At 36.5% G+C, this 22109-nt stretch overlaps 1 protein-coding gene, 1 long non-coding RNA gene and 1 other non-coding gene across 5 annotated transcripts; 1 reads left to right on the forward strand and 2 right to left on the reverse strand.

Moving 5' to 3' along the window:
- Positions 1–2799: 2799 nt before the first annotated feature.
- Positions 2800–4153, forward strand: LOC137728234 (uncharacterized). The gene is made up of 2 exons (XM_068467080.1): positions 2800–2974; positions 3774–4153. Exons 1-2 carry the CDS (start codon positions 2800–2802, stop codon positions 4151–4153), a joined length of 555 nt encoding a protein of 184 aa, XP_068323181.1.
- A 4631-nt stretch (positions 4154–8784) lies between these two features.
- Positions 8785–12261, reverse strand: LOC137729118 (uncharacterized). 3 transcript variants are annotated; one of them, XR_011067966.1, is made up of 4 exons: positions 11973–12261; positions 11674–11868; positions 11501–11585; positions 8785–9093 (listed from the first exon to the last, which is right to left on the reverse strand). It is a non-coding gene; the product is annotated as an uncharacterized lncRNA (long non-coding RNA). The 3 variants fall into 3 exon arrangements; XR_011067967.1 differs by having other exon boundaries at positions 11674–11877; XR_011067965.1 differs by having other exon boundaries at positions 11674–12260.
- Positions 9499–9603, reverse strand: LOC137730374 (small nucleolar RNA R71). Its single transcript, XR_011068135.1, has one exon. It is a non-coding gene; the product is annotated as a small nucleolar RNA R71 (small nucleolar RNA).
- Positions 12262–22109: the final 9848 nt, after the last annotated feature.

Consider the following 22109-nt stretch of genomic DNA (forward strand, 5'->3'; position numbering starts at 1 on the left):
AGATTTTTTTTAAATTATATTTTTTTTCCTATATCTTCTATTTCACAAAATTTGTTTCATATTTTTTCCTATAACTTCCTAAGCCATTATACAATATTAAATTAAATTAGGTAACATGAAAAAACATTAAACAATTTGAATTTACGTTGTAGTTTTTAAATAATAAATTATGTTTGGCCCCTTGGTCCTCGGTTGGAGACGGTTTTTTGTGACAGGTCTAAAACGAGCCATATGGTCCCTTGGCCCTCGGTTGGAGACGGAGGCAAATGGGCTCTGTACTGGTTATTAAAATATTAATATATTAAAAGACCAGAGGACTAAAGCAAATTCTCTGATCAACCATCGATTGAAAATGACCTTAACGTTATTCAAATCGTTCGTTGGATATCAGTCATGGACCATGGTGAATTGGTGATAGTGGTGGATTTTGGTGGTGGGTGGGATGATAAGTAAAGCCTGGACCCCAGTCATCACCTTCCACGACAAAACTTCTTTATTTAACATCGACATTCGTACATGGCTCTGCACCTCTTTGGTGGTGGTAGACGGATGCCCTTTTGCTTTCGATTTCCTATTTTTATCCATCATTTTCTCCCTTTTTTTATTTTTCATATTTTGTCCTGCTTAAGAAAAAAAGAAAAACGAATAAAAATAGTTTGAAAACTTTGAGTTTTAATGATAAGGATAAAATAAAGGGTAAAGTGAATAGTACCAGGATTGACTTTTTAATGTAAAAGTATGATTTTTCGTTAAAGTGTACAGTACTGTGAATTTTTTGTTAAAACTCTCTAAAAAAAAATCAGAACACTAAGGGTACCAGAATATTTCTTCATCACAATTGGAAAGCTGCACTTGTTCTGTCTACGTGCAGAAAAAGTAGATGGTGAAAAAAGGCACAGGGTGGCGTTTTCCTCCTTCTCCCAACCCACAAACCTTTATTTCTTCTAGCCACATCTGCCTTTTTAGAATGAAAACAAAATACTCCAGCCACTATCCCTCTTCTCTTTCCTTTCCCCACCTTCCAGACAAGATAATTTCTTTATTAAAGGTAAACTTAAAACGATACGGTGGAAGCAGAGGAAGAAAGAAACGATGAAAGACGCGTGGCCGGGAAGGGCAAAATTGACGTTTACCTGTAGAAAATATGAAACAGTCGTTATACAAAGAAGAAACCCGAGGGTATGTCCGTTCTTTCACTATTAATGAACAGTGTTTTTTTAATTTATGTTTTAATATATATAAATATAATTTGGTAACATAACCAAGAAGCTGTGAAAATCAAATACAAATTATTATACTCAAATATTGCTTCTATGAACATGTCTAATTTCCTTCTCCTCCAATATTGCTTATATCAAAAAACAAAAATCATTTCGACCAAAAAACAAAAACAGCTTGGAAGACCAGCAGCCATAACCCAACCAACTCATCTCCTCACACTGACAGCCTCCCCCTGATCTCTCTCTTTCTTCACTTTACTCTTCCTTTATTGGGTCGATGACTCCTGAAAACATGTCTATTGAATGGAGAGGACCTTGCTTTTCAAAATCAGACTCGACCAAAACCGATTTGGAGGTGGGCGTTCTCTATTTCAAGCGATTGCGCTCGTTGATTTAAAAATTCAAATGCATTAGATTGGTTTTATCTTCAATTGAAGACTTACTTACACCTAGTATTGCCACCATGAAATCCTAGACTAATAATGCATTAGTAAGTATGTCACTTAGATGTTACGGTCACGACATGACGTGACGTGCTGGTGTGAGTTGTTGGAAAATTACTTTTAGTATTATTGTTATTTTAACAGGGTTTTCTTGTGGGCCAAGGATTAGGTTTTTTTGCCTATTAAGTTTATGATTACTTGTCCGTTAGAGATTAGGGTTTGAATTCGTTTTCTCTATGAATAGGTTGCTTTGTAACTCATTGAATAACAAGTCAGTCAAAATGTAGTTCCTTTAATGTATATAGCCTTCTTGGCAGTTATGTAGTTTCGATTAATAAAGTTTTATATTTCAATTCTTCATCGTGTACATTTTCAACTTAGTTTAGTCCTTGTAGAAATTAAATTGCATTTGCTGATGAAATATGAAATCAGTGGATGCAGCATCAAAGTTAAATTTGTACACAAAGCGCGTAAGGCCATGAAGGGGAGCCTATTGGCTACTGTGTTTGCCGCTACCATGCACAGTGATTGGTGAGTTGCGTCTCTTGTGAGTAATCAGCTATATTAATAAAAGGTGTGAACTGATGAAGCCATTGCCATGTGATGATGTGCCCTTCATCCGTCTTTTTCAATGTGTCTGAACGCTTTAAATTTTTGGGGAAGAGATCATTTCCTTCTCTTCCATCAAAATCACTCAATTAAGTGATATGTGACTTTAAAATTTGATCTAATTATAACTTTTAAAAGAATTTCTATTTTATTCGTTGTATCAAATTTCAAAAATTCAAATCAATCCAAATCATTTAATTTGATGGTTTTAGTTGAAGAGATCCGGAACAAATTTTTGTTCTAGGAAGGTAAGGTGAATGAGCTGGGTAAGTAGTCAAGTCAGTAAAGTCAACTAGTACAATTGCTGAACTAAAATCTGATTTAGTCTCTGCGGGCTACTGCTCTCTCTTCTCTTGCTTGCTTCCCACTTTCAAGCTCTCTCTGTCTTGATTTGCTTAATTGGATTCTCTTCTCAATTGCAACTTAGCAAATCTCATTCATTCTGATATATCCATTCTCTTTCTTCGATATAGTATCAAGCACTCGCTTCATTCTCTTTCTTTGATATATTATTATCTTGCACTCAGATGGAGTGCATCATTACTCTCTTGCAGATGTGCTGCAGATCGTTAACATTTTCATCTTCGTCGTCGTCTACTGCTGTTGATCCTGCAGCTGGTGATGCTGAAGATGTTGATATCCCCCCTCATCAGGGAAAGTATGATGTGTTCATCAGTTTCAGAGGTGAGGACTCCCGCCTTGGTATTACCAGCCATCTTCATGCTGCTTGAATACTTCCCAGAGATCTTGGAGCCAATGGAACATTTGAAGGCTTTAAATTTAAATGGAACAGAGGTTAAAGAGCTACACTCATCAATCGAGTTTCTCCCTGCTCTAACAAGCATTCAACTACATGTTTGCAAAAGGCTATCAAGTATCCCAAAGAGCATTTGTTAGTTGAAATCTCTAAAGGAACTCAATCTCTCTGGGTGCTCTAACCTTGAATACTTCCCAGAGATCTTGGAGCCAATGGAACATTTGAAGGCTTTAAATTTAAATGGAACAGAGCTTAAAGAGCTACACTCATCAATCGAGTTTCTCCCTGCTCTAACAAGAATTCAACTACATGTTTGCAAAAGGCTATCAAGTATCCCAAAGGGCATTGTAAGTTGAAATCTCTAAAGGAACTCAATCTCTCTGGGTGCTCTAACCTTGAATACTTCCCAGAGATCTTGGAGCCAATGGAACATTTGAAGTCTTTAAATTTATGTGGAATAGAGGTTAAAGAGCTACACTCATCAATCGAGTTTCTCCCTGCTCTAACAAGCATTCAACTACAACTTTGCACAAGGCTTTCAAGTATCCCAGAGAGCATCTATAAGTTGAAATCTCTTGGCACACTTAATCTCGAAGGTTGCTCTGCATTTTAGGAATTCCCTCAAATCTTGGAGCCAATGGAACATCTGAACTTTCTTAGTTTGAAAAAGACAGCGGTCAAGGAGCTCCCTTCGTCTATTGGAAATCTAATTGGGCTTGAAACATTAGATCTTGATATGTGCAGGAACCTTAATGTTGTCCCGTTTAACCAACCTTAAAACTCTCAGATTTTGTTGCTGTCACGAACTCAAAGAATTTCCGTCTGGCTCTATTCATTTGCTATCTTTGAAAGTTCTAGACCTCCATGGCACCCGCATATCAGAAATCCCTGATGGTCTCGTTGGCTCAACCTCATTGCAAGATTTGGATCTAAGTAGAAGCACGATCAGGAGCATACCTGCAAGCATCAAACAAGCTTCTCAGTTGCATAGACTAAGCTTAATTGGGTGCAAGCGGCTTCAATCATTACCAGAGCTCCCAGTGGATCAAGTTATAAGAATAAAGCAAAGGAAAGTGATGATGACTCAGAAGCCAGTGAATAAAGTTATAATCAGTTTGAGTTAAATGAAAGTGATGATGAGTCAGAAGCCGAAGGATCCTTTTGGCTGAATGGGTCTTTTTGCCTGAGTGCCATATCATTTTGAATTTGTCTATTCCCTTTGGATATGTAGGCTTTGTTGCCTAAGCCCAGTACGGGTTTGGGATTGCTTTAACTTTTTGTAAAATCTCCAGTGTAAAATGTTTGGTAAATGCAAAAATAAGTTCTTCTTTTCAAAGTTCCAGCCATAATAATCAGAAAAGAAGAAGTCAAATCGAAGGGGTCCGCGACAAAGGTGAGACCCTGCTTCAAGTGTGCTGAGAAAGCACTGACTCCGATAGCGGTGACCTTCAAGTTGCCGTCCTCATCGAGGTGGAGGTTCTTAAGCTTCAGTTCTTGGTGGTAGACCCCGCGGCTGTGTCACGTAGTTGAATTTGACGTCGTGAAAGTGGAAGTGACGAGTCACGTAGTTGACATTGAACATTCGACAAAAGAATAAAAACTCAAATAGCTCCATAGTTCAACTGCAATGACCAAAAGATATGAACGACCTAGTTGGACTAAAAACGCCAAATCTTGTGTTCTCGTTTGAACTGAACAACAAAATCAGCAAACACAAAATTTATTTGAGATGGAAATGGAAATTACAACAAAATAAGTCCTTAAGTTTAATAACACGATCATCATCTCATGTGATAGCTCAAGGCATGAAGGCGTTTTGATATGCGCTCTATAAACTCCTCCCCCTCGTCATCGTGCTTAACCAAAAGCAAAGCACATATTAAAGCCATGAAGAAAAGAACCTAAAAACACATAACCAATACAGAAGTGAGCTAAAAGAAAACGATAGGCAACACATAATTTATATACAAAATCTAAAAACGCTGCATATCTGTCTCAAAACATAAATGGAAAACGACTTGAAATGATAAATGATGAATATCTAGAGATGCTTGTTAGAGCATGCCCGAAATGCCTTGTATTACAAGAAAATGTAATCCATATAGATTTTCTTATTTAATCTTTTTCAGCAATTTAATTGATAATGAAACAGACGAGATGGCTGACCGGGTGGACAGCAAATTCAGTAAGACCATTACTCATGGAAGGATGATTTGAATTTCAATATGTCGTAGACTTAAGTTACGAGCTCCAAAAGCAGCATACCTTCTGGCATTCAGGTAGTTTAGCCAATTAAGAGTCTCTAGTGGATTTCGTGTATGCTCGAAGCAATATGTTCCACCAAAATCAAGAATAAACAGGAGCAACTCTTCCTACCGCACTCTCACCAAAATCTGCTATTAAAGTCTCGCTGTTCCTGACTGGATCATCTAGTACTTTGAAACTAGCTCGCATTACTCCTTCTCCTAGACGAAAACCCATTACAATACTCATGCTGACAGGAATAGGATGAAGAAAGTAACCTTGCACCGAATCTCATCACAATGCTTCATCGACTCCATTCTGTATGAGCAAAGAGTAAGTTGCTATCAAACATCACGTGGTGCTTCGTTGACTCTACTTTGTGTTAATTTTTGTTTCTTACACTTTTTATTCTCTCTTATTGACACATACACCATTCAATGAGCCTTTACAAAAAGATTTTCTACCCGGTTATTTATTCTATCTCTTTTATTAGTTTGTCCGCAGTTTTGCATCGAGTTTTTGCCATGCATTGGAGAAATTGACATTATAATTCATGAGTGGCGCTGCATCTGGCAATATTGATTTCAAAACATCACCTAATTGCCCGAAAGTTTTAAATGACCTGGAGAACTCATCAGCAGTTGTTTCCTCTGACAAACACAACATATTTGACTGTTCCTCGGTAGCAAATTCGGTCACTCATTCTTCTGATAAACTGCTTGCAGGAAGTTGCAAGGAACAAAAAGCCCTACCATCAAACATCATGAAATTTACAGCTTGCCGGAGTTTACTTAATCTTTTGTGCCACATGCCAAAAGGTCATTTGACTTCAAGATCAATTTCACTTTATGTGACTTCTATTCTCAACCTTGAAAGGTACGAACGTTATCCCTTCAACTTAGTTTTTATGGTGTGATGCAGTACCATTGGTCCGCATAATAGTTTTGTTGCTTTTATTTTTCAATAAACATAAAATATTAAAAAAATCTTCTGGTGAACAATTATTTCACAAATTTGAGTACTCAATAAGACACAGATATCCACTTAATTGAGTTGAGTTCTACGAAAACCTAGCACAGATACTATCATTTGGTTGTTCAGTTTTTCTTGCACATAATACATTTGAATACATGTAAGAAGAGTAAAGTGGCTAAAATCTTGCTTCTTGTAAAATCGTTTCAGAAAGTGTTTTGCACCGAACAGCTCATCACTGCCATACTCTTTCAACTTATGAACTTTCTTTCTATAGTCACATGTGCACCTTTTCCCCAGCAGCCTACAGAATTCATATCTCATGAAAAACATTTATGTGCTTAATAATTGAAGCTCTCTGATTAAGTGTAGTCTTTGTAGCCATTCAATGAACATATTTGTTAATATTACCTGTTCTGTGTTTTTCAGGCTTCTTGTTGGCGGCTTATTAGATTGTCAGAATGCTTTGAACTCACATCATTATCACAAGCTCTTCAGATTGTTTGTGTCTTGTCGTAAGGCCTTAAAACATGTGATTCTGGCTTGTGAAGAGCAGACAGTAGCTAGTCAAGCCTCACATGCTTCAGTGTTCCTTGAGGATACATTTCCTATTTTATGGCTTTACAAGTCAGTTTATGCGGTTCTTGGGACTCAAGAGTCATTTTCAAAAGATAATCGTCGCCCATTTAATGAAATGATCTTGTCACTGATGGATCACACATTTTTTGTGTTTCTGACATCAAGTAAAAACCAACTTAATCATGTTGTTCATCTCCCTAAAGCTGCTGAACTGAATGCTGAACCTGTCTATGAACATAGTAATTCAAGTGAATCTGATCAGTGCTTGGATCCTTTCAAATGTATTGAAGCCAGGAAAAGTGTAGCCATTATTGCTAACAGTTTGACAGAACAGATGCAAAGCTTACTATTTAATTTGAAGGAGGGCCCTTATAACGGAAAACTTGGGATTGATGTTGATGCTCTAAATTTGAACAAGTTTTCATCCTTAATTTCTTGCCTTAGTGGGTTTTTATGGGGCCTAGCATTTGTTGTGAACTGATGAGTATATTTTATATTATATATTTAACCCTATTCTTAGTATATTTTGGTTAATAATTTGGAAGAATTTTGATACTTTGAATTATATTTCCAATATAGGATTTTCGACTTCCTCTGGAGCAAAACATGGTCAAATGGACGAATTTTGGAGTAATTCCAATTGGAGGACGTTCGTGAGTCACTTAGCTTGATCGTGTCAAAATATCAGATTTTTCTACCAAGCGATGATTTTCTGGCAATAAAATAAAGGAGCAATGTGCAGTGCTGGAATAGTGACGTTTCAGGCTTGAATTGCATTTTTGGAGCCCAAGATGACCTCGAATGGGTTTGTGGCCTTCTGGAGATGTGTTCAGAATGTTATTATCTTTAAAACAAGCTATCTTGGGCCGGATTTGAAGAAGATTTGAGGCTAAAACGGGGCTGAACAGTTTCTGTGCAGTTTTTCCTAGTTTAATTAGGCTTTATTTTCTATTTTATTTTATTATTATTTAGTTTCTTAGTGGGAATAAAATACCTTAGGGTTAGGGTTTGTGTTTTAGCTTTTAAATCTTGGAGTTTTTCTTTTATGCAACTTTTGGGAGACAGAGAACTTGGTTAGGGTTCTTAGAGATTTTCTACTTTAAGGTGTTTTCATTCCTTTTATTCTTAATAATATGTTCTATGATTTCAATTATGAATATGCGTAACTAATTCCTTTTGCTAGGGTGAAGCCGTAAGCCTTAGCATGAATATGTGATTTTTATTTAATTGCTTATGATTGATTGCATGCATACTTTGAATTATTGATCACCGTGATTAAAACTATCTAATTGTCTTGATGCCTAATCACCATTATGATCTTTAGAAAAGTAATTTGATGCAATTTTGGTCGGAAGGTTCCCTGAAATTGATGCTGGCTTCTTGTGATTAATGATTGTAATTTCACTTAAGATGAACACCACGTCTTAAGGGTTGCATGGTTTTTCAAAGGGTTTTTATAAAGCATAATGAGTCTCTCATGTTCAGATTTAATCCGAACGTCCGGACGGGTTGCATGTTAGATATACGTTCTATGTTGGAGGTTCCAAGTAGAATATAAATTAGAAAAACCTAACCTTCAAAGTGGCATGTGTAGATCATAAGTAATTGATAAAAATACATAGGATTGCAAGGTGATGGTGGAACTCTAGTGTTTTCTTAATTTGATTTTTCCAAAACAGTTTTATTTTCCTTTCATCTTTAATATTGCATATTAGTTTATTTTTATTAATTAAATTCGTTTTAATTTAGGTAAGTTAAAAAACCAATCATCTCAACTTTCTGCTTTACAGTAATTAATTGAAATTTAGTTTGTTTCGAATTATTTAATAATCCCTGTGGAGAACGACCTTGCAAGAACCGCTTATACTACAACAACCTTGTCATTCTTGCAAGTAATATAGGAGTTTTTAACCCATTTGCATGTGTGGTAAAATCTCTATCAAGAAACTGGCGCCGCTGCCGGGGATTATTTAAAATAATTTGTTCTAATCAAATTTACAGTTAGTTATTGCAGTCTATACACAAAAAAATAAAAATAAAAAAAAATAAAAAAAATATTACATTTCGTTTTCATTTTATTTTTACAGATTACATCAGTACTGCAGATTACAACAATCTATGCATGGTCAGAACTAGATCAGCAGCACAAAAATTGATTCCATTTGATCCAGAACCTGAGCAATCTTTAGGGAGGAGACGCAGGAAACAAAATCTGCAATGGGTTCCTTCCCTGCAAGGGACTTTTCTACAATCTTTGTTTTCTGAGGATCTGCACAGTGAAAACACAATGGCATTTGTTATTCCAGAGGGTGGTCAACCTTTAGGGGATTCATTAACAGCTCATGCCACTAACATACCAAGTTGCATTACTTATCCGGACGTGGAGGAAGGGTCTGCATTTGAAATAAAGCAACACATGTTGAATATTCTACCTACATTTCATGGGTTATCAACCGACGATCCTAACATGCACATTGCAGAATTTTTAATGGGATGCAAGAATATTTTGGTGAGAGGATTTTCAGCCGAATCTATTAAGCTCCGTTTATTTCCATACACTCTGAAAGATCAAGCAAGGAGATGGCTCCTCACACTTCCATCTGGAAGCATTAGCACTTGGAACCAACTCAGTGAAAAATTCTTAAGCAAGTATTATCCAGCTTCAAAGACTCTTGACATGAGAACTCAGATTTTATCTTTTGCACAAAAACCAAATGAAGAGTTTCATGAGGCGTGGGAACGGTTCAAAGAGTTGATTAGAAAATGTCCACATTCGGGTATTAGCAGTACAGATCAAATTCACATATTTTTCAGAGGGCTAAATATGACTACAAAAACTCTTGTCAATGCTTCATGCGGGGGTTCGTACAAGGATAAAAATGCGCAAGAGGCTTGTTTGTTATTTGAAAAAATGGCAACAGATACACAGCAATGGGCAATTGAGCAGCCACAATCTAGGTCAGTTTTTGAGATGTCTAATGGTTCTCCATATGTGTCAGCACAAATTGAAAAAATGGAGAAAAAGCTTGAAAGATTTGATGCAAAATTTGACATGTTGTTGCAAAGAATTCCAGGTTCACAGGTTGTTGTACAGCAACCCTTACAAGCTGCGTGCAGTATTTGCAGCATGACAACCCATGATTTTTTTAGCTGTCCACATAAAGCTGCTTATCCGGAGTTTGCAGCGGAACAAGTTAATGCATTTAATAATTTTCAGCGTCCCCGTTACGACCCATATTCAAATTTCTACAACCCTGGTTGGAGAGATCATCCTAATTTGAAGTGGGATAGAGATGAACATGCAAAGCCTCAATTTCAACAACAGGTACAGCAACCTGCTGCACCTAAGGCTACTTGGGAGATTGCAATTGAAAAATTAGCAATTGCTACAAATGCAAGATTTGCACAGACCAATCAAGAAATCCAAAATATGCATGCAACAATGAAAAATATGGAACAACAAATTGGGCAGATTGCATTGCAGGTTTCAGAAAGAGCACCGGGTACATTTCCTAGTCAAACAGTACCTAATCCAAGAGGACGAGAAGAATGCAATGCTATACGGACTTTACGATCTGGCAAAAGTTATGACAACAGACATGAAAATTGTGCCGGAAATTCGCAGGCAGCACCACAACCACAAATAGATTCGGGAAATGTTGAAAAATCTAATATTTTTGCAGATTCTGCAGATTCTGCAAATTCAGGGCAGCCACAAGACAGATCCGAAAATACTGCAGAAGCTACCACACATCCATGTGATAAGCAAGAATGCATGCGTGTTGATGCATTAGATGGTTTGCCTCATGCCAAATTTGTGACCAGATCATCAATTGACAATCTGCCCATAAAGACTCAAAATGTGATTCGTGAGTGTGATAGTAAAGCACAGCAACACAAAGTTCAATTGCTTGAAGTGCAAAAATCAAAAACAGATCCGAGCAACCAGATGGACCGAAAACACCAAAATGTCAAGAGCAAGAATAAAAAGTTGCATGGTAGTCCAAGTTATCAAAAAATACAGCCTGGAAACAAAGTATGGTTGTTAAGTTCAAATTTCAAGTCAATTCTAGGGAGACAAGAGTCTCGGTGGAAGGGCCCTTATATGGTGAAGCAGGTTTTTCATAACGGTAACGTGGACATTGAAAAAGAGGGCAAGGGTTGTGTGCTCAAGGTCAAGAAGTATTTACTTAAACCATGCATTGGGAAATTTGGTACAAGTGAGTCATTGACTCTAAAGGAACCAGTGATCTGACTACCAGACTTATGCGACGTCTAGCTACAGACTTAAAATAAAGCGCTTATTGGGAGGCAACCCAATTCTCTAACTTTTTCTTTATTATCTTCCATTTTTATTTCATCACTTTCAGTTTCAAGCTGCATTTTATTTCTTAGGGTATCAAAAAAATAAATAAATAAATAAACAAAAAAATTAAAAAAGAAAGAAAACAAAAATTATTTGCATTTACTTGTTTTATTTCAGTTACTGATAGCATCTTCTACATGTTATCTCTGAAAACTTACATCACTTGAATTTTTTTATGCAGCCAGCACACAAGAAAAACAAGAACTAATGCACAGAGAGATTATTTCAGACGGAATCATGCATCCAGTAGTAGATCCACATCAATCATCAACCACATCTGTAATACACAAGCAGGGACGGGATGTTATACCTCTCTATTTTGCTACGCGACCATTCTTCCTTGAAGGCCGCTAGTTTGGTCAGCCAAATGTGTCTTTGCCAATCTGGGGTCATCCCTGTAACACAGCAATCAAGTGTATGAGTTACTGTGGAAATGTTCATATATCAACAAATGTGGGTACTTTTGGGATTTATCGCTTTTACATTTGAAAATGCCACGGATGCCAGTATTTAAGTTTGGGGGTAGATGAGGAAGCACATTCAGAAATGGGGTCTCCTCACTGGTGGACAACAACATTTTCACCTTTGCAAAACCCGGATCTACAATGTCGTAGCTGGTTGATTTCAGGTTTTAGCCGAGACAAGCGAGTGGTGTGGATCAGCTCAGATTTGGAACGACTGGGGGTCCTCACACAGATGAAAACACATGCATGTGTTAGTTTACCACATAAATCTGAAAAGAAGAAAAACAAAATACAGACACACATGGAGGAGGGATTTACTTTCATGCATCTCAGTTTTCCTGCTTACTCCACCATGGATGGGTTAGAGAGACACGGAAGTGTGTATGCTCCTTGGTTTTTTGTTGCAGAACGAGTGAAGAAACTGCTGCATATAGGAGGTTTGTACAAATGGGCGCTGGACTTGAGAGGAAATGGAGAAAAGAAAGCCTTTCCAGATTTTCTAGAGAGAGAAAGGGCTAAGAGGAATAGGTTTGAAATGAGAGTAGTGAGAGATGTCTCTCATTTTTCTAGAGAGAACAAGGGGCTTCGGGGTTTACAACAAATAATATTATTATCTTTCTGCACAGGGGATGGGAATGGACAGAAGAGAGCCGTTTGGCTCTGGGCTCGAGGCTAGTGAAAGGGAATCCAAAGCGTGTTCAAGAATAGCTAGGTTTTTTTTTCAAATGACGGATGCAGCTGCTACACCAGCTTATATTGTGGCTGTTGCTAGGTTTTGACACAAGTGTGGACTTGTACGTATTGGTCAGCGCGCATTCGCTGGTCCCAACTACCAGGTCCTGCTTTCGAATCCCCAAAGTGTCCAGTAGTGTTTTTGTTCTCCACATTTTTGGTCAGCACACCTTGGCAAATTCACAGTTTCCTCTTCAAATCTCTGGTGTGTTAGTTTCTCTTTCCTTTTCTTTTCTTTCTTGTTTTCTGTTTTATTTTATTTTATTTTCTTTTATTGTTTCTCTTTCCTATTTTGTTTTCTTAGGGTATTTTCTTTATTTTTGATATTTGTTTTACATTTTCTAGGATTCAGTAGTTTTGTTTATGTTCTTGTCTCTTCTATTTATTTTCCACACCTTGAGGACAAAGTGTGAAATAAGTTTGGGGGTGGGAAATAACATTTTAGGCTTTTAATTTTTGTGTCAAGTTAAAATTTTCATTCTTTGTAAGTTAATATCCATAGATTATTTTAAACGTTATAACAAATGGACATGGTGAAGATTAATCTCACATTAAAGTCTTTTCTATTTATCGTTGCTTAGACACTAATTCATGAATTATACTTTGACAACTTGCACATTCACATCAACATGTTTGTGGGGAGTGAGATTGAAACACTTACTTTTAGTCTAAGTTTCACTTTTAATTTTTGTTCTACATAAAGTAAAGTTAGTTTGTGTTATAAAGTAATAATTGTCTCACCCGAGACTTTGCCTAGTAACCGGGCCAGTCCTGCCTAATCAGCAGTGATTCTCGCGTCAAACAGTAGAGTTTTGGCATGGGGCAGGGTGGTTAGTTGGTTTCGTAGCCTTTTCAGCTCGGGTTAATAAGTCCTTAGGGGTGTTCTACACCTAGTGCCCTAAAGCCCTAGTGGTTTGGGAGTCATTGACCTAAAGCTCGTTACATGGGTTGGATCGAAAGCTTAAGTGAACTGACATTGCACGACCACTACTGTTACTGGAGAAAAAAAAAAAAAAAAAAAAAGAAGAAGATCAAGAAGAAAAAGAAAAATAGTTATATTTAAAGTTAGTATGTGTGAAATAAAGAAGGACAAGAGGTAAGGGTTTTAGTCGAGTCTCCTTAGCTATGTTGATTCACTTTACACCAAAGGAAGTTCGTGAATTCTTTTCTAATTGATTCTAAATGGCTTAGACTCTGTGGTGGGATTGGTTGGAACTTTTGAAAAGATGTTCTGATTTTTAACATGTTCTATGGATTGCAACTTTGAAGGTGAAAATTTTTGTCAGTTAGTTTTAGTTAAGTTCTAGTTTGTTAGTGTTTATTGTTGTTTTCTAATTTTGTTTTGCTTGAGGACAAGCAAAAAGCTAAGTTTGGGGGTATTTTGATGAGTATATTTTATATTATATATTTAACCCTATTCTTAGTATATTTTGGTTAATAATTTGGAAGAATTTTGATACTTTGAATTATATTTCCAATATAGGATTTTCGACTTCCTCTGGAGCAAAACATGGTCAAATGGACGAATTTTGGAGTAATTCTAATTGGAGGACGTTCGTGAGTCACTTAGCTTGATCCTGTCAAAATATCAGATTTTTCTACCAAGCGATGATTTTCTGGCAATAAAATAAAGGAGCAATGTGCAGTGCTGGAATAGTGACGTTTCGGGCTTGAATTGCATTTTTGGAGCCCAAGATGACCTCGGATGGGTTTGTGGCCTTCTGGAGATGTGTTTAGAATGTTATTATCTTTAAAACAAGCTATCTTGGGCCGGATTTGAAGAAGATTTAAGGCTAAAACGGGGCTGAACAGTTTCTGTGCAGTTTTTCCTAGTTTAATTAGGCTTTATTTTCTATTTTATTTTATTATTATTTAGTTTCTTAGTGGGAATAAAATACCTTAGGGTTAGGGTTTGTGTTTTAGCTTTTAGGGAGATATTAAAAGGCTCAGCCGTTCTAAATCTTGGAGTTTTTCTTTTATGCAACTTTTGGGAGACAGAGAACTTGGTTAGGGTTCTTAGAGATTTTCTACTTTAAGGTGTTTTCATTCCTTTTATTCTTAATAATATGTTCTATGATTTCAATTATGAATATGCATAACTAATTCCTTTTGCTAGGGTGAAGCCGTAAGCCTTAGCATGAATATGTGATTTTTATTTAATTGCTTATGATTGATTGCATGCATACTTTGAATTATTGATCACCGTGATTAAAACTATCTAATTGTCTTGATGCCTGATCACCATTATGATCTTTAGAAAAGTAATTTGATGCAATTTTGGTCGGAAGGTTCCCTGAAATTGATGCTGGCTTCTTGTGATTAATGATTGTAATTTCACTTAAGATGAACACCACGTCTTAAGGGTTGCATGGTTTTTCAAAGGGTTTTTATAAAGCATAATGAGTCTCTCATGTTCAGATTTAATCCGAACGTCCGGACGGGTTGCATGTTAGATATACGTTCTATGTTGGAGGTTCCAAGTAGAATATAAATTAGAAAAACCTAACCTTCAAAGTGGCATGTGTAGATCATAAGTAATTGATAAAAATACATAGGATTGCAAGGTGATGGTGGAACTCTAGTGTTTTCTTAATTTGATTTTTCCAAAACAGTTTTATTTTCCTTTCATCTTTAATATTGCATATTAGTTTATTTTTATTAATTAAATTCGTTTTAATTTAGGTAAGTTATAAAACCAATCATCTCAACTTTCTGCTTTACAGTAATTAATTGAAATTTAGTTTGTTTCGAATTATTTAATAATCCCTGTGGAGAACGACCTTGCGAGAACCGCTTATACTACAACAACCTTGTCATTCTTGCAAGTAATATAGGAGTTTTTAACCCATTTGCATGTGTGGTAAAATCTCTATCATGAACCATACAGATGCGAGAAATAGTGATCATGAAGCAAACTCATCACGTTGGAAACTCGAACCCATCACCGAACTCAACCTTTGTACAAATGTTTTTGCAGAATCTTCTGGACTTCTCTTGCAAATGTTGCTTTTTGACGATAATCAACAGTCCAGAACTTTATGTGATGCTCGAAATGTTCAAAAGACATACTGCAACGTAGATTCAGGTGCAGAGGAGTTTTTACCAGAAGGCACTGGTGTTGAGATTGACAATGCACGCAGCGGACTACATAATGAATCAGGAGCTGCAATGACCTGCTCAGCATCACCTGACATCCATGGTAACTCGGGGTCTGGTAGTGTCCGTAGAAGAAAGTTACATTTGAAAGGTGCAGTTTTGGCTGCTAGTGCAGTGACTGATGTTGATTCATTTGAATTGCAATTTTTAAATAAGCCCTTGTTGAGACGCCTGCTAAAAGATGATTACCCAGATGCATCGTTTTTGCTCAGGCAGTTTGTTGCATCGTCAGCTATTTTGAGGTTAAGTTTGCATATGAATAGTGCTCCCCTGTCCCCAAGCTTGGTGCATATTTTTACTGGCATCACACAACTCTTGTTGTTGGAATCAGTGGACATGGATCAGGTGCCGCACTTTTTTTATTTTGTGTGTTTAGATGGTGTTCTGAAGTACGTGGAAGAATTGGCGAATCATTTTCCTCTGACTAATCCTACGTTAACCAGAAATTTGTATGACAAGATGGTTCAGCTACAGTTACAGGCACTGGGGAAATGCATAACTTTACAGGGAAAAAGAGCCACCCTGGTATCTCATGAGACAGAGTCGAGCACCAAAATGATCCATTGTCCTATGGGATTTTCTGAAGCTTTTCTGTCTGGCTGACCATACTTATTGGATGAACTTAAAGCTAGGTTGACGTCATCGTTCACAGTGTTCATAAAGAAACCATCAGAGTTGCATCTTTTATGTGCTCTACAAGCTATAAAGAGAGTCGGTGTGCGGGAAGGGTGCACTATGAGTTATGACATACATACTGGAAGTGTATATGGGGGAAAGGTTTCTTCATTTGTTGCTGCTGGCCTGGATTGCTTGGATTTGGTACTGGAGTTTGTTTCAGGTAATCAACACATCTATGGATGGAATATTATGATAATTTTGAATGATATGGTTCTATTATATTGTCTAAGGTGTCTATAGTGACTGTTGTTCACGTAGCATTTGCAACTGAATTCTAACTTAAATTTCAGTTCCAGGTGTTCTAATATTGGGATATATTAAATGGAGACACTGTAATACATATTGGGATATATTTTCATGTTAAGGAACCTCTTTCCTTTTGCACGCATATCATGAATGTAATTTAAAAACATTATACTTTCAAATGGACATAACAACAAAACATTTGAGCATTTTGGAACCTATATTGGAAGATACTGGTCCAGTGTTGGATCATAGGGACTGTGAACTACATCTTTGCCTTTACATGTCTTCTACTAGTCATAATGTTTGTGCAAAAAAATATGAAAGTTTGCTACGTATATTTCATAATACTTATCCTTCTAGATTCCAGGTAATTGATGCTGCTCTATGAAATCACATTGTTTGTCACGACTCTGTTATGTGTAATGGTCATGTTTGCTATTAGTACGTATTTTATATAGATTTCAAGTGCATATGACTAAAGGCTGTTGGGACTTGCTTTTTTGATCATTTGTTTTCCTTTCAGGACGCAAAAGTTTGAAGGTCGTTCAAAGACATATCCAGAGCTTCATTGCTAGCGCCTTCAATGTTATTCTACACTTGCAAAGTGCAGTAATCCTTTATGAGAGAGTGATCCAGAGGAAAGGTAATACTAACAATGATCCAGATCCAGGATCAGTCATTCTTATGTGTGTTGATGTACTGGTTAGAATTTCTGGCAAACATGCTCTGTACCAAATGGAGCCCTGGCATGTAGCACAATCTTTACGTATACCTTCAGCACTTTTTCAAAACTTCCATCTTTTAAAACTTCCGGAAGCTCCCGCTCCTGATGATTCTTCAACAATTCCAAATAACCAAGTTTCTAATCCAGTAACAAGTTTACATTTCTCTGGCATAGATGGGCAATACTCGGTTGACCTGTTTTCTGCCTGCTGCCGGTTGTTGCATAATGTTCTGAAGCATCACAAAAGGTAAGTGTATTCCTTTCGTATGAAAAACCTTGCTTTTACTATTAACCTTGGGCCAAGTTGGAAAACATGAAAGTAAAGGGCTGAATATGAAGAAGAATGGCTTTTATCTTTTATATGCATTTTTCGCAAATTGATAATTGAAGAGGGTTGAGATCCCTGTGTTCGAAATTTCAAGTGAATATGAACGGTGCGTTGCTATACTTGAAGCTTCTGTTCGTGTACTTCTTCATTGTTCGCAGACAGTGGACGCTGATGCAGTCTTCAAGAAAGGTTTCTTTTCATGGGAAGTGGCTGAGGGAGTCAAATGTGCTGGTAGTCTCCGAAGGATTTACGAAGAGGTAGGTAACTTTGCATATACATGCTTCACTAAAGTTGTCTTTATCATCTTAGATTTTGGGTATGTTCCATTACATCGAAAGGGAAAACAAAACGAGATCCTATGCTCATTAAGTCACTTTCTTCCCATTTTCCTCCCTCTTAAAACTTTTCCGGAAACTTGATTTCGAAATGATGTTATCGCCTTCCAATTTTTATACAATGGGAGGATACTTTTACCCAAAGAAAAAGTACGTTCAAGTGACCTATTACAATTTACAATCTCCAAATGCGGTTATCTTTTGGAGTGGATAATCTTGGGGTGACCGAAATACATTTGTGTCATGCAGAACTAGCTGAACAGTTTTATGTTTAATTTTCAGGGAAATAGACGAAGCTCTAAGACCAGGTAGGTGTATATGCATTAATAGATACTTGCTCGCCAGATGATCTTCAACGTCTTCATACCATATTTGGAGGTAAATAATTTTTATTTTATCGACTTGAAGGGAATTTAAGCAGTCCCACATTTTCTTCTTGTTTGTGCAGAGGGTCCTTGCAGAAACACCTTGGCAGCTCTAAAACATCATTACTAACTCAATTTCCAATACCAGGGAAAAGTCTAACCGAAGCTTCTTCCTATGGTGGGCTATACCGGCATCGTCATTTGACGTGACTGTACAACTCTTGTAACATGTAAGTTGAAACAAATAGGATAACATGTGTATGAGATCATAAATTTTGTAGTCATACCCTTCTCATTCTTTGAGCTACAATTGGTAGCAAATCCTCATCGAAGAACAAAGCTGTTTGTTCATAATAGGGACTTGGGCCTAACATATGTATGTTAATCGGCCGTCTAATCCTTTTTGGGGTCAGAATTTTATTGCTAATTGAAGCATAAGTTTAAGTGTAAATGATGCATCGTCAAATGTTTCCACATTTTTGTTCAGTTTGATTCGCGGTATTAGAGCCTGTTTGCAAACGTAAAAAGCACTTCTGCTTACAAACGTTTTTTTTTTTTTTTGAGAACTGCACTGATTACGAACTCTACTATATGATCATGATGGATTTTGCCTAAAATGTACTCAACCCGCCCCCTTATTCAGTTGGTCCCCGTTCATTTCGATTATATAGTGGTGTTATGTTCCTAAATGGTATGATTAGGCAGCTGGTATGAAAACGATTGATAGAGCAACCACCAAACCAAATGCTGAGTCCAAAAGAAAACACCAAATACTTGTGCGGTTGAGATTATCAGACCTATATCTATACACAAATCCTTGTTTATATGTCAATTGGGTTTCAAATTTCAAATTCCATCCACTTTGTTTTTCTGCAGAAACATCAACTTCCATTGACAAAGGCCATTGAATCTTTGATGGGACATCATCACTGTTGCAAAAGAGAAGCCCCCTCCTCGTACCCGGTTCTGGTTTTCTTGGCGGTGGCCGCAGTGCTTCTTCTTCTATCATCTTTGATCTCCTTCGATGTTGAAACCCCGAAATTTGAGATCAATTGGGGGCTCATAGCCACTCCGTTGCTGTTGCTAGCGGTTGTGCATTGGTTGTCGTCAGAAACTCCCAAGGCGCCATGTTTTGTGCCTCCACCGTGTTGCAAGTGTAGGCACGCTTGCAAGTGTGGCTATTACTAAAATGGTTGTGTTATTTATCCACTGTATCATTAAACACTGCGTTTCATGAGAGTTGGTTTGTCTAGTATTCATTTTAGGTAAGAGGATTGATGTCCTTGGTTTATTTATTGTACGTAATGAGTTAAAGTTGTTAATACTATGTCAAATTTGGGTTAATTATGGTCGTTGTAACGTTATTGAAAATTCGAGTCTTGATTGTAAATTTTGAATGTCTTTTTGTTGTATTTTACTCTATCGTTACGTGGTGACTTGGTAGTACAACATAATCAAAATACAAAGTTTCCACTAAGTAGCTTTTAGTCTATTACACTTCTTTTTTTGTTCGACGCCCCTCTATGATTTCATGTTCTTCCTCCCGGGGGTGGGAGGATTGAGAAGATTCTATTGATTGCAGCTTTCTCTGAACCTATGGAAAAAACATGAACACAAAAACAAAGGCCGGGTGCCTAATACAACATCAGCCGTTGCTAGCTTTAGGATCCCAAGAGGAATTTAGAACCTCATTAAAACTCCAAGGTTATCTTTGTACGAAAAATTTAAGAGCATGTAAGAGAGATTTGCAAACGACATATTTTAAGTAAAAATTTCACAAATTCCTCTCCGCATGCTTTTGTAATGTTCATTGAGTGTGTTCTTTATAAAGGAATTGGCAAGTAGCTCTCTACAACAATGATGAAGAGGAGTGTTGCTCTTATACCATTGTGTGGGTTCTAACCTTGTCGGTTTCTTAATCTAATATCTAATTTAACAAATCTATTGTTTGATAAAAAAATAAAATAAAAAATCTAATGGAATTTGAAAAAATCTTACTCCACTCAAGTTGCAAAATCTGCAAATGGTTTTACTAATTTCAGCGCAAAAAAATATGAAATCGACAGAAGGGTTTTCGATATCTGTCACAAAATCTGCTTCCGGGTTAATGCCCACACCATCTGTTTTTTTCATTATTAATTTTGACTTCTGGTGGGAGAATTGAATTGGTATCGTAATTATCGTATGGCTGAGTGGGTTGATATTTTTAAAAGTTTAAAGTGCCTCCACGACTCCACCGACTTTATGTTTGGAGACCGCACAGATGTGGATGCATGCACTTTGGTCGACATAAAGAAAATAGGTTTTTTTTTTTTTTTGATAAACAAAAAAATAGGTTTAGTGACCGTTAAAATCATATTAACATAATGATAATGTTAGAGAGACTAAATTTTTTAAACTAAATTGACAAACCAAATGATATAGTTGTAGATAATTGGATTATTAACTGAACATTAATTAACATGTTTGTTTGTTATTGTTGATACATCATTTAGTTTAAAAATTTGTTCTTCCGAACTTTACCCTTAATATAAGCCACCTATACTAATCTAAGAGAGAAAACCTAAAAAAGAAAAGTTCCAACCTTGAGAAGTTTGGCCGAGTTTCTGTGAATCGTCGCTCATTCAATTGAAGGTGTGCAAAACCAATGGAGCTTTGCCCCACCTCCTTTGGTTCTGAATTAATGTCGGCATTGGAACTTTGTTCTTGCTGATCCCAGGTTGGTGGATATAGTTGTGATGTTTGACTGCTTCTTTCGGTTGGTAGGTTAATTTGGTGATAAATTTCAATTTTATTTTGGGTATTTTGATGTTGTATGTTTGTGGTTTAGCTTCATTTATTATTTATGTATTATTTTGTAATCACTGCATAAACAAATCATTATTCATGCTTTGTTTGCATAACTGGTGTTTCTTTTTGTTTGTTAGTCCTTTCTAGGGCTATGTAGAATGTAATTTGCCTATTTAAACTTTGTTAAATAAAAATTCTCAACCATTGACAAAAAAATTTCTAAGGGCCTTCAATGAAAGGGTTTTGTAATGGAAGCCGACATAGGTCACTAGGGAGAATAAGCTGTGTCTCTGTAAAACTCTCTTTTAGGAACTTGATTTTGGGAGCCTCTTGAAAAAAGGGGTTCACAAGGTATGTATGTCTCTGTAAAGTCGTAAGTCTATGTTCGGGGCTAATCCTTCTTCAGTGTCAAAAGTTCAATTTCTTTGGATAAAATAAAAAATAAAAAAAAAGATGTCGACAATAGAATTTTAATCTTAATTTTTCAAAAAAAAGACGTGGACAATAGAATTTTAATTTTAATCACTGGATTTTTATCTTTAGGATATTTCATTTTGGCCGGTGCAGGTATCCACATATGCATAAGTTAAAAGAGGTCTTCTTATCTTACGGGTCTTCTTTTTCTTGTGGCCCCATGCATTCCCCTCCACTTCACCCATCAAAACCCCACAACAACTTCACTAAGCAATAGAAACAAAGAAACTTAAAATCAAATTCTAATCATATCGACTTAAAAAAGAAACAATAGTGACATTTAGAGCATCTTCAAAGAAGACTTCAAAACTATCATGTAGACTTACAACAGTAAAAAATGGTAGCAAACTCTTTCCAACCGATCTTTCAATTTCTTACGTGGCTCTAAGTTAATTGAAGACAAAACCTTTTACTGTGAAATTTAACAGCACATGTCCAATATATTAAATGATTTTTTTAATAGATTAATATAATATCTAGTAAATGTTGTTATGTTTTCAACCATTTGATTTGTTGCCTCAATCATCGGACCTACAAAATGGTAGAATTTTTTTATTAAATGACATTATTATTTACGAAAAATTATATTTTAATCCTTGTGTAACATTAGTTTTTGAATAAAACCTT

The sequence above is a fragment of the Pyrus communis genome, chromosome 3 (assembly GCF_963583255.1).
Source record: "Pyrus communis chromosome 3, drPyrComm1.1, whole genome shotgun sequence".
NCBI classification, from domain to species: domain Eukaryota; kingdom Viridiplantae; phylum Streptophyta; class Magnoliopsida; order Rosales; family Rosaceae; genus Pyrus; species Pyrus communis.

Coding starts and splice junctions, on each gene's coding strand:
- LOC137728234 (XM_068467080.1), top strand. CDS start 2,800: ATGGAGTGCATCATTACTCTCTTGCAGATGTGCTGCAGATCGTTAACA. Junction 2,975..3,773: donor AGGTGAGGACTCCCGCCTTG/GTATTACCAGCC, acceptor TGATATGTGCAG/GAACCTTAATGTTGTCCCGT.